The sequence below is a fragment of the Metarhizium robertsii genome (assembly GCF_000187425.2).
Source record: "Metarhizium robertsii ARSEF 23 chromosome Unknown MAA_Scf_7, whole genome shotgun sequence".
Taxonomy (NCBI): Eukaryota; Fungi; Ascomycota; class Sordariomycetes; order Hypocreales; family Clavicipitaceae; genus Metarhizium; species Metarhizium robertsii.
Genome location: NW_011942215.1, coordinates 171203 through 183742, shown reverse-complemented (window position 1 = coordinate 183742; position 12540 = coordinate 171203). Strand labels below are relative to the sequence as shown.

The 12540-nt window shown below is 57.1% G+C and overlaps 3 protein-coding genes across 3 annotated transcripts; 1 reads left to right on the top strand and 2 right to left on the bottom strand.

Moving 5' to 3' along the window:
- Positions 1-2492: 2492 nt before the first annotated feature.
- Positions 2493-4282, bottom strand: MAA_09076 (uncharacterized protein; the record flags this gene model as incomplete). The annotated part of the gene is made up of 3 exons (XM_007827074.2): positions 2493-2744; positions 2843-3615; positions 3679-4282. The coding sequence occupies 3 exons, from the start codon at positions 4280-4282 to the stop codon at positions 2493-2495; spliced, it is 1629 nt and encodes a 542-aa protein (XP_007825265.2).
- Positions 4283-6341: 2059 nt separating this feature from the next.
- MAA_09075 (6-phosphofructokinase-like protein) lies at positions 6342-8766 on the bottom strand (the record flags this gene model as incomplete). Its single annotated transcript, XM_007827073.1, has 2 exons — positions 6342-7511; positions 7579-8766. The coding sequence occupies 2 exons, from the start codon at positions 8764-8766 to the stop codon at positions 6342-6344; spliced, it is 2358 nt and encodes a 785-aa protein (XP_007825264.1).
- Positions 8767-10214: 1448 nt separating this feature from the next.
- Positions 10215-12200, top strand: MAA_09074 (RNA polymerase II mediator complex component SRB4; the record flags this gene model as incomplete). Its single annotated transcript, XM_007827072.1, has 3 exons — positions 10215-10492; positions 10555-10940; positions 10993-12200. 3 exons carry the CDS (start codon positions 10215-10217, stop codon positions 12198-12200), a joined length of 1872 nt encoding a protein of 623 aa, XP_007825263.1.
- Between the last annotated feature and the right edge of the window lie 340 nt (positions 12201-12540).

Sequence of the window (12540 nt, the reverse complement as noted above, 5' to 3'; positions counted from 1 at the left end):
CCCTTTGTCAGGGGGAGATTGAGGCGTCTGGCGTCTGGCGTCTGAAAATGCCTGGCTCGATCCGCGACATGCATACGAGTCTCTATTGCAACGAGCCACGCATAGCAGCATGGCCGTTGGGGGAAGTTTGCACTAGAAACACGCTGCTGCCGCATTACACTCTGCCTTTTATCGTGTCCACACTTTTCCCCTCCTCCCCAACAATGCAGAAAGTCTGCATCGACATGGGCGCTCCATGCAATTCCCACGACCAACCGGCAGTCATTCCCACTTATCCACTGCTCCATACCACCCTCTCATCTCACTCGAACTCGCTCGAGCAGCTGCACAGTTGTGCGCTCCCACCATACCAGTATATCCCTTCTCAAGATATGGCAAGTTTCTATGGAGTACGTACACAACCGTCGATAGGAAGAGCGGGGATGCGATGCACACCAACATTGAACCAGCAGCCCCATATCCATGCCTAGTAATCTATCTGGACCAGACTCTGTTTTCGTCGGCCACCTGTCAAGAATTCACCGCGGCACAAGTCCGAATCGTCGGCCCAACACAAGCCTTCATGGCAAGGCCATGCTGCCAAACCGCCCGCCCGAACCCCGTGCGAGTCATGAATGTCTCACTGTGCAACCTCATCCGGCTCCAAAACGGGGCTACGCCAGCCAATGACAGTCGCCATCATGACAAACAAGGTGCGGGAGGATATTTTTTCCCGCCCACTCTCTCCGCCACCAGCAGCGCCCGGTTGCCAGTGCACCACACAAAAAAGACAACCGGCGCCCGTCAGATCCAAAATAGCGCTGCCCATCTCCCCCCGTCACTCACGGGCACTGTGTCCCCGTAGCGCGTCATTGTTCCCGCTTGGTGTCCAGCACGCCAGACACCTCGACCAGACAGACAGAAACCACCTGGCAGAGGTCGTAGTGTCGGGCAAGCTACCGGCCCAGCTGCAGGTTCCTGCTACATGTACTCTGCCCTAATGCCTGCTGGGCAGTTGCTGCGTGGCAATACACACACATGTAGCTACTCGGTATGTAATTCGGAATCGCATCGAAGCCTTTTGTGATGGATCTCTCGACATGGCCATTGTATTATATACTGACGCATGAGCCTCCTTGGCGTCAGAGCAGTGTTTTTGTTTATGGGGACTCGTTTTGTTTTTGTAATTCAGCCGCGCCCACTGCTTCCACGGCAACCGGCGCAAGCAGCACAAATTTTATACTTGGTATTACGACAGTCCCCCATTCCCCCCCTAAACCAGCCAGGTATTCTGTCATACTACTCCGTAGTTTATTGCCAGCTGAGACAATGAAATGGTCCGCGAACCTGACTCCGCTTGTAATATAAAACTTTTTCTCGCGTGGTCTCAGTGTGCTGATACGAAGGTACAGAGGAACCAGGTGTAAAGGGTCAATACATGTACCTACTACGTACACGGTCAACATAGCTTCAATATTCTATAGTGCCTGCACTTGAGAGTTTGGCATTTGATGGCTTGCAAAACAGCTGGTTTCCAATAAGTCAGTACCGGTTCAAACCAGCCCCTGGATAAAGTCGAGTCGAGTCTGGTTCAAATGCTCCCGTACACACGTCCCAGCATGTCAACTGCCCGGCCGAAAATACGGCAGACCACAGTCGTAGACAGCCCAGTGATGGCACAGAAAGCCGTCATTGCATAAAAATAGTCATTGCAGAGTATACATACTTGCCGCACACAAAACCGCCATGCCACCCAGGAAAATATTTACTGCACAGAGCATTGCTACTAGACGGAGCACGCGTCGCACACAGCAGTCATTCCACCCGGCGACGACCCCATTCTCTCTTTGTACTCAATGCGTTCTCATGCCCGCACGAGCATCGACCATACATACACACTCCGATGTCCCTCGTGGCGACGGGGCAGGCCGAGATGTAGGCATTTCGTATACACGATCCCGACCCGAGGAAAATCATCTGCCTACCCCCTAGCCCCTTCACTCTTGGGACGCCAGCACGACGGACCCGTCACCCGTCAGCGGCACCAGTACACGCCATCATCTCGTGCAGATTGCGGCCTTGACCCGGCGTGCGTTCCTTAGCCTGGATCGACAACCTCGACGCTCCCCAGCATGAATGAAGGCATTAGCAGCTAAAACGGCACAATGAATGCCCCGTCTTGTCCTCGGCAGCGCAAGCACAGCCCGACACACTCGGACGTCGGTGCCCAGTTTAGAGCCGACGGCGCAGTCGGACGGCGCCTTGGAATATTGAAGCCATTATCGGTGCGTGACGCCGAGCAAGCCTACGAGTTGAGGCGGAGGCTTCCATGCTACCCTGCTCGCCAGTCACACCACGCACCAGCAGCCAGCACCCAGACGCAGCGCAGGGCCAAACTCAGCATCAATTTATCCTAACCGCGCCGTCATGCATCGTAACTTCATAAAAAACAGCTTGCCCTCCTCCCAACCCCCCCCCCTTCGCCATATACACCCCGCGCCGGAAACGCCCCCTTATCGAAAGTATCCCCTCGCCGGCCCGCGAGACTCGTACACGACCTCGCGCTCCCTGACGCGCTCGTCATCCCACTCGTGGCGCGGGCGGTGGTGCCGCCTGTACCGGTGGTGCCAGTCGTCCCTGTAGTCGCGCTCCCACTCCACCTCCCTGTGGTGCCGGCGGTGGCGGCGAATCCGCTCCGTCAGCTGCGTGAGCTGGAAGACCTCGTCCTGGAAGGGGGGAAGCTGGGTGTTAGCCTCGCCGTGTGACTGACGGATACACAAGGACCTTGGGAACAAAACAGGGGGAGGTGGATAAGAGGGAAAAGTGCCAAGGGGGTGGACAAGACATCAATGTCGAGACTCACGTATTGCAAATACTCCATAATGTAAAAGAACCACTTGGTCTCCTCGTACGAATAGCCCATCTGCTCAATGGCCTCGCGGCACACCAGGTCCTTGGTGATCTCGGTCCACATGTCGCGCGTGGGAAGCGGCGGGGGCGCGGGCTTGGGCTTGCCCGGGCGGCGGTCAATGTCGACGTCGACGTCGATCTCGCGGTCGCGGTCGTAGACGGTGACGCTGGTGTGGTCCCTGCCGACGACGGGGACGGGCGCCGGCCGGGGAGACGGCGCGCGCGGCACGGCGACGAGCTGCCCGTCGCGCTCGGGGACAAAGGTCGTCCGGCGCACGCCGCTGTACTTGGACCAGTTGGTCTCGGTGCTGGCGCCGCCCACGCCGTCCATGCGCACCCTCTCGGTGCCGGGGGGCACGTCGACAATGGTCCAGTCCTTGGTGTGGCCGTGCCACGCCTCGCCCATGCGGCCGCGGGCGTCGATCCTGCCCGTCATGTACTCGGCCTCCTCGTCGACGGGGGACGCCATGGGCGCGGCGGACCGGGCGCGGCGGTGCGAGCGGCGCCCGTCGTCGATGCGGAGGCGGTCCATGCCGTCGCGGACAATGAGTTCGTCGTCGTGGTAGTGCGAGCGGCGCTCGTGGCTGCGGCTGCGGTGACGGCTGGGGGAGCGGTGGATGTCGACGTCGACCTCGGTCTTGTTTTTGGAGAGGGAGATGTCGATGTCGGTCTCGCGTTCGCGGTGGGTGTGCGGCCGTGGTGAGGGCGGCCTCGCCCGAATGACGCCTGGAAACGCGGATTAGTCCAACTCTGTCGGCGGCACATGGCACGAGCGGCGGGACAATGTACCGTGATCAACGTCAGTATAGTGCGTGATGACCTCCCTCTCGATGGTCGGTCCCCGTATCACGGGTGGCGGACTGGGACTCGGGCTGGGACTCGGCTCCTTGGCCTTTTCCCTCTCGACGATTCTCGTGCGGATATGCTCTCTTACGGGAGGGCTCGGGCTCCTCCTCCTCCGCTCTACAAAGCGTACGCCCGGGCTAGGGCTCCTCATCCTCACGGCAGACGGCGACCTAACCCTCTCCCGTTCTCTCTCGACGACCCTCGTCCTCGAACGCTCGTGCTCGTGGTCATGATAACGCGGCGACTCGCTCCTCGGTCGGTGGACGATGCGCTGCTCACGGACTCGGGGCGGACTCGGGCTCCGGTGCACATCCCAGGTTTCCACGTCCCGCTTGCGAAGGACCATCTGTCCCGGCTCAGACCTTCGGGCGTCATCTCTCAAGAAGGAGATGCCACGGTCCGACTCTCGCTCGCGCGGCGGAGGGCTTCGTGTCATGACCCTCGAGGTGCGGTAATCCGCCTCTTCGAAGCGCGTGCCGGACCGACGAGGGGCAGGGTAGTAGTCCCTTTCCTCAAAGTCGGTGGCCCTGGCGCCACGTTGCGACATGGTTGCGGCGGCGACGTTGGGCGACTATGGATTTTCCTTTGTTCGGGACGTCTTGACAATGAGGGGCAGATATATCGCAGAGAGGGGGAGGCTCGCTGGTCGACAGAGAGGAGAGGAGAAAATAAAAATAAAAGTAGAAAAGGCAGGGAGAAAAAAAAAATAACGTCGTGACTCTGGTCCAAGTAGGCCCAAGATTGCAAACCCGTTGGTCAATCTAGGACTGGTGAGGCAGCCCGTCGAGGTGCACCGACTCTCAAGTTCCAGGCACTGACGCCTCGTCAAGCGAATCGTGGATGGGCGAGGCCGTCCTAAACGTCCCAAGGCAGACACGGCAAAACAAGAGCGCCTGTCGAGAGGAGATGGAAAAAAAAAAAAAAGTAAAAGTCGATAAAAGAGGCACCGCCTGCAAGCAAACGCTAGACTGTAGCGCAAGAAAAAGCTCACGAGCGAAAATATCGCTCTGCTTGGATGGGCAAAGGAAAAGAAGGAGGCTGGACGCTTGATGTAATGACATTAATGCACGCGAGAGAGCGCACATGCAGTGACGTGAGCGCCAAACCAGCACGACCAGTGTCACCCGCGAGGGGCGCAGGGGCGGACCGTACGTGTGGAGCTGGCGGACCGGGACGGCCCAAAGCGACGAGAACAGACAGAGGCTCGGAGCCCAACGCGCGACGTATACAATGTCAAGTCTGGTCGTCGCTGGGGCGGGAAAGGGCCCAAGAGTGACAACTTTAGAAAGAAGAAACAAGACGGCGTCGCAGGACCAGCTTGCGCAGGCCAGCGCAGGACAAAGAGCCATCAATGCAAGTCATGTACATATGTACATACGCGGCCTGGGCTCGCGCTCGCCCTGCCGTCATTCGAAGTCTTGCTGGCCTCGACGCCGCCACTGCCCGCCTCGTGTCTGCGAGAAACCAACCAGGCCGGACGTCAACGCCAATCCATGCCCGCGGGCCAGGACAGCATCGACACGTCTGCCCAATCACTCGACCGCGTCGTCTAAGCAGTCAGCGCTGGCCGTTTCAAACAACATCAGGTCCCGACAGCGCCCGTTGATGCCTGTCGGCTGCCACCAGTCTTTGGCAATTTGAAGCGGCAACATGTCTTTTTTTTTCTCTCCTTCTCTTCTTGCCCATGGCCTAGTCCATCGACTCGTCAAAGTCGACGTTTCGACGCCCATGTTCCCACGTCCCAATCCCTGCGCCGTCAACTCGTGCCCTCCGTCCGCCAAGTTGCCAAGTTTTGGGGCCGCCGCCGATCCCAAAAATGCTCCGTCTGGCCATGTCCGAATATTGACGCAATTGTGCAGCCACCCCATTATGCCGTAATGCTTGTTTATCCCCCCCCCCTTACCCCCGCCCTGCTGCCCGTCCGCCGGGGATGCCATGGGACGGATGACATTTCGTCTCTCTTGGTCCTTTGGGCATCGGACCCGTTTTTACAGAAGAATAATATTCATGATAAAATTTGCCACGCTGTCATCTGCTCTGTTGACCGTCTTTGCCCGTCCCCCACGCACGACTGGTGGGTGTGAGAGACTGTCACTTGACTAGTTTGGATGATGGATGCCCACTGATTTTTGCTCTTCAGCCGTCACTGGCAGGTGAGCAGACTGGTGAGAATAGTCTGCTGGTCGTCACATGGCAAGCGGCGTAATGCAAGTCACCAGGGGATAGTATTCACTCCTGACGCCCGTACAATCTGACGGACATCGAGCTGGCCCCTCGCACGGGACCCTTGTGTCGTTGACGCCCGCACGAGCTACAACAGAGTAGTAGTTTCTACTGCCGGAACCGAGATGGGTATGCATACTCTAAAATCGGGAGCTAGTGTACTCCGTACGGGTTCAAAAGCAGATTCGCGCCCACGCGGTCGGTACCTTGCCGGTAGGACTACTAGTTCTTATAACTCTACTGTAACCATAAAGAGTAACCCACAAGTACACCAATCCTGCAACAACGCCAGCGATAAGATGAATGCACGAAACGAGTCGAGTTGTAGTTGCTTCGTTCAGGTTTAAACCACCCCCCAACACTCTTGATCCAGCGCCTTGCTCTCAGGCAAGGCCCCTCTTGGTGTCTTTGGCAATCAACCCCGTCAGACTCTTCTCCGGTCTGGGATAGTCAGGCCGACCGCCCAGCATGTCCACCACATCACGCACCTCTAGCCAGTGGGCAGCCTTGGGCCGTCTGTTGGGCCAGTCCGTCCCCTGCTCCTCCAGCGCCTTCACCGGCGTGAACACAACCTCGGAGCCCTGGATGCCAATGACCGACGTGCTGTGGGGGTCCTTCTTGACGCGGTTATGGGCGTTGCAGCCAAAGTCCTCCAGGTGCTGGATGCACTTGATGGCCAACCGAACCGCCCGGCAGCGGTCCATGGGGGATGGAACACCGCCCTGTTGCACGTGTCCGGGGATGCTTTCACGACTCTCGAACCGGTCGTGGGCTTCCTCGCGGATAATGTTGGCAATCAGCTTGGCATCGTACACTTTGCTCGCCTTTTCGTTGACCAGGATGAGACGACCCGCGCGGGACTGCCCACGGTCGTTTTTAAACACCTCCTTGAGATGGTTGACATCCGCGTTGAGCATGGAGAGACTGATTCCCTCTTCTGGGATGTAGACTGCCGACGCCCCAACACTCAGTCCGCTGAGCGTAGCAACGTAGCCGCAGCGACCGCCCTGCGTTTCAATGACAAACACTCGTCGACGAGTGGCAGACGCAGACTGCTTAATTTTGTCGCAGTAACTCACGAGCTCATTCAAGCACGTGTCCGATCCAAGAGAGTACTCGGTACCCGGCACGTTGTTGGAGATGGTCGCGGGCAGGAGGCAGATGGGGATGCAGAGTGAAGGGTACTCGTCCCTGTGCTTTCGCAGCTGGGCCACAGAGTGAAAGGCCTCGAAACCCCCAATGATGAAGAGGGCATCAAATTCATACTGCTCAATCAAGTTGGCAATGAGCTCCATGCCCGATTCTTCTGGCAGCTCACGGTTCGTGCCAATCTCAGAGCCACCCTTACTCGCCCAGCCATCTACTTCGAGCCAGTCAAACGGTCGGACAGAGCCCACGGGCTTATCGTCGTGGTGACGCGCAAAGCCTGCAAATCCGTTATGAATGGCAATGGGCTCGTGTCCTCGACTGATACAGTACGCAACGGCTGCTCGCACCGCCGCGTTCATTCCGCCTGCCGGGGCGCCAACGTTGATGAAGCCAACCTTCATGCGCTAAGTAATTGGATCCCATGTCAGTATTTCCATATCCCAGGAGTCAGGTCAGCTTTCCAACACTCACGTGCTTATGGGGTAGCTTGTGGTCGTCAATCATGACGTTGGTCGTTGTAATATACGAATTGTACTGGTCGGCAAACTCGGCATCACGCAGTGACATGGCCTTCTCAAAGTCCTTTGCATCGACAGCCTTGGCCAGTTCCTTGGTTTCTTGGACAGCCTTCATCAGCGGCTTGCGTACAATCTTGTTCTCGTTCATGGCAATGAAGCAAGTCTCGGTGTCGGGGGTGGCTTCCAGCACGGCGTGGACGGCTTCCACACCCTGCAGCGTAGAGAGCACGCGGTCGTAGGCAACTGCCGTACCTCCGCGCTGGACATGACCCAGAGTAGTGATGCGAGTATCAAGTCCGAGACCGCCCTCCGCCTTGTCGGCCAGAAGATCCTTAATTTCCTCGGGGACAATCTTGTTGCCGTCCTTATCGCGGGCGCCCTCGGCGACGATGACAATTGTCTTGCGCTTGCCGAGCTTTCGATGTCGATTGACAACCAAACGCATGTCTTTTCTCCAGTCGTGCTCTTGAGGACGCTCAGGGATGAAGACAAAGTCTGCACCTGTTGCGACTCCGGCCAAAAGAGCTAGCCACCCGCAGTGTCGTCCCATGACCTCGATGACGAAGGCACGGGAGTGAGACGAGGCGGTAGCTTCAATGTAGTCGACCATTTCGCAAATTCGTGACAGCGCGGAGTAGCAGCCAACGGTGGCGTCGGTGCCGGAGAGGTCGTTGTCAATGGAACCAACAATGCCAACGATGTTGAGGTGCTGGTAGGGAGCAACCTGGTCCTCGGAAAGCTCGCCACTCGTCACCAACTCCTCCAGCAATGACGGCCATTCGGACCGGAATCTGTCGGCGCCGGTGAGCGAGCCATCTCCTCCGCAGATAATCAGGGCATCGATGCCGTTCAGGACCATGTTTTTGGCGGCTGTCAAGCGCCCCGATCGCTCGTAGAAAGCCATGCAGCGAGCTGTTCCGATAAGCGTACCTCCCTCGGAGAGCCAGCCTCGAACATCGTGCCATTCCATCTTCCTGATGAAATTTCCTCCCCGCACCAAGCCCTCGTATCCTTCGTAGACGGCATAGGCATCGCAATCCATATGGATAGCTGTTCGCACAACAGCTCGAACAACACCATTCATGCCTGGGGAGTCACCCCCAGAGGTCATAACGGCAATCTTTTTCTTTGGAGCGGCCATGGTTGGAGAGCGTGTTCGTGGCAGACTTGTCAGGGTCGATGTCGCAGCGGACGGGCTGAGACGGAGGAAGAGAGCCCGCCAGAGGGCGAGTAGGATATTTCGTAATGGCGCAAGTAGAGTATCGATGGGTCGAGCAAAGAGTTGTAGGTAAGCCGCGCTGGGCATTTATGGGGTCGATATCAATAGCAGGTCAATCGAAGCGGCCGGCAGAGGAGGTGGCGGCGTCAAAGGAAACCCCAAAGGGATGCTTGGCAGAGGCGGGAAAAAGAAGGTGGGTTGCTGTGTGCAAAGCTCCAGGCGGTTGTCTCGAAGAGGTTGAAGGCTGGACGAGTGTGAGGGCGAATGAGGGGCAACAAGCTTCACCAGACACCGGGAGGCAGGGTTGAGGAGGGGCACTACGTAGACGGCTTGTCTTGTCAATTTATCAATTCCATTACAAAAGCGTCGGGCGCTGGGCGCTGGAAGGCAGGATAGCCATCGGCGCCAATCCCGTCTGCGACAAGGTGAGGCGTAGCTTGCAATCTGTTAGTGTCACATGTTACGACATACATTGACTGTACACGACTTTATTCGTCCAGGGCAACTTGCAACTTCAAATGTTGTGTTGAGGGACATCTGGAGGAGCTAGAGAGCTTCCACCAGCATTAGCCTTCCGTCGTCACTGACAGGGTCACTGACAGGTCAGTGCGAGGGCATTATGATTTTGGGGGCGCCACTTGCTTAAACCGCCACACGAAGCACCAGACCATGGGTTTGAGTGAGGGTTTTTTTTCTTTCGGTGCGCCCCAAGGGCTTCCAACACTGACGCTATTCCCTGGACCTCCGGACCATTGCTCGGCCTCATTCTGGCCGCCGTCCACTAGGGTCTCACCAGCCATTCCCAATCAAACACGGAGCAAATATTGAAACATGTAAATGCAGTGCTCATCGAAATGGACTTGACCAGCTTGCTCCGACGTGAATATTGACACTGGCGGTTGGCTCATCCTTGCTGGGATGCAACTGCGTGGCCTTGGAGCCATACGGAATGCTGCGCTTCACACCACTTCAAGCGACCTAATCAAGCCTCACACAGACGTCGACAGACGACAAAGAGCTGTGCCACGTGAAAAATCAGCTCATGTTTCGATGCCTGTTTCGATGCTTCAACTGGCAGCGGCAATGGATGATGGCCATGATCTGTTAACCCCAAGCCACAACCACTCTCTTCCTGAATCCTGCCCCAGTCAATAGTGTGGCTTCACTGGTGTGGCTGCCCTTCCCCATGCATGCGCAATCCACAATCCCAGTTCGCAAGGCTGAGTGTCAACGGCCACAAGCAACATTGAATCTCGAAGCATATCAACCGTCGACATCTAATCCTAACCCTCCACCGGCCAATTTCGATACTCTCACTATCCCCGGATGTGCTGTTTCATCTCCCCTACACCATCGAGGTGACGTGAGCCATGGCTTCACCCGACGGACCTCCCTTGTCCTTGCGACCCTTCCCCGTCGCCGACAAGGCCCCCCAAAACCTCGCCGAGTTCATTGCGCGCGTCAATACACAGTCCGGCGGCTTTCGTGATGTGACAGAGAACAAACTTCAAGATGAGATCAAATCAAGTCAAGTCGTCAATGGGGCCGACACCGACCCAGAGGATGTCGACATGTCCGACCTAGGCCACGACGAGGAGCCTGTGAAAGATGCTGCCCTTGTGCGCATGGACGTCTTGAAGAATATAGAGTGCGCAGCCTAGATGCGGTTCCTGAGTCTACAAAAAATTCAAGGCTAACACCGGCGCGTAGGATTGCCGGCAACACCGCTATGCTAACCCTCGATTCCCTCTCCCTGCTCTTATCCAAGCAAAATCCAACCCAGGCTGGCTTAACCCTTTCTCAGCAGCTGCGAGAAATGGTGGGCATAGGGACCTTGGGTGCCGATAAACTGGACGAACCAATATTGAACGTCAACAAGGAAAAGGACGAGGAAGAAGTCGCCACTGGGTGGACGCTCATGCAGATCAACCAGGCGCGAGATGCCGCCGACGAGGCTGGCAAGTTTCTGCAACGAGAGGTCGATGCGGAGAGTAAATACTGGGAGGACGTCATGGCTGTCAAAAAATCCGGCTGGTCTATTTGCAGGGTACCTCATGAGCGCCATACTCTGGGCGTAAAGTTTGGTTTCTCAGAAGGTGAGTCGATTCTGTCGGCATTTACACCCATCCCCATGCTAACGGATTCCAGCTTCTCCCGAGTTCAAAAACAACGGCCTCGCACCTATGAGAAGAGGCGACAGCGGCTCAGTAGAGCTTGACCTTGGACGGCTAGGAGGTGTGTCAGAAGGACTAGTAGTCACATACGAAAAAGACGGCCAAGTGGTTGGCCGATCGGTTCCCCGTCGCCGTGCCCATGACGACGCCTCCTTGGAGTCCCGTGTCCTTGAGGCCCGAAACACCATCTTTTCTCAAGAGCTCTGGCACGAACTGACCCGCGAAGCCCGCACGTTAGCAGCATACGGCGTCCGACCAGAAGGCTCAACTCTAACCTGCTCCGTGGACGACTCCTCCAAGATCGTACTCGAGCTTGTCCCCCTCACTTCGTGCCCCGTGGCCGACGACTCATTGCCCGACAACTCCATTGCGGAAACAATCTTCATCTCCCTCCACGTCCTCCTCAGCTACTCCCATCGATACAACGAACTCATGAGAATCCGCCCCATACCACCGCACATCTCCCGCTCCCGCGGCCAGCAAGTCTACGCCCTCCTCCGCCCCGTCATCACCTGCATGGCATCCAGCCGCGCCGTCCTCTCATGCACAACCTACATCGGCTCCATCACCAAGGCCCTCCAAAAGTCCGGCCTGCCAGCCTCATTCACCCTCAAAACAACACAATTCTCCGCCGCCGACCCCTCGTCACAGGGACCAAACCAACTCGCCGGCGCGCAATCCCTCATCCGAAACATCCTCCAAACCATAGAGTTCAACATCACATTCACCATCCTCCCCAACGCGTCGCTCACCATCCGCGGCCGCACGTTCCTCTTCCCCGTCACCACGACATTCTACCAGGTCGCCCTGCCCCCGTCCTCCACCCTGCAGGGCATCTGCGCCCCCTACGCAGACGGCTACTCCAACCCCAAAGCCCTCTTCAGCTACATCCGCACCACCACCGAGCGTGCCGTAACCCTCCACTTCCTAAACGCCCTATCCGCGTCCCCGAGTCCAGCGCAATGGATACAGAGCGGCACGTCTATCCGCGACCCCGAAGACGACTCCCGCGCGCTGCACTTCACGATTGCCGAGCAGCCCGTCGCGTTGGTGCTGACGAGCAGCTTTTCAAACAATCCCAAGGGGGAGACCAAGTCGTGGACGTACTCGGCCCATCTGGACAGCGAGCCCACAAGGCTAGAGGACGTGGTGGCTCGGGAAGCAAGCAGGCCTAGGCCTTAAAACGCCCACGGGCCGGTCGCCGTCGAGGAGGAACAGTCCAACTGGCCCGGGAATATACACGGCGCCAAGGGGACATGGATGGCGACAGCAATGCTTTGACACCGTGGAAAAGAAAAGCAGAGTAGCTTGTAGATGAGAATACCCAATACGATTATAATTAGTATCCTATTTGATGGTTGACTTTGGAAAAAAGAGCAATATATTGTCTATATAAGCTGATGCATTATTGTAGCGTCATAATCGTAGAATCCGCATGATAGCCAAATAGCCAAGTCCCGCACGCATCTAATTCCCGTGCCTCAGTAATCCGCAAACCCCCCAATTCACGTCGTAGGCCCTT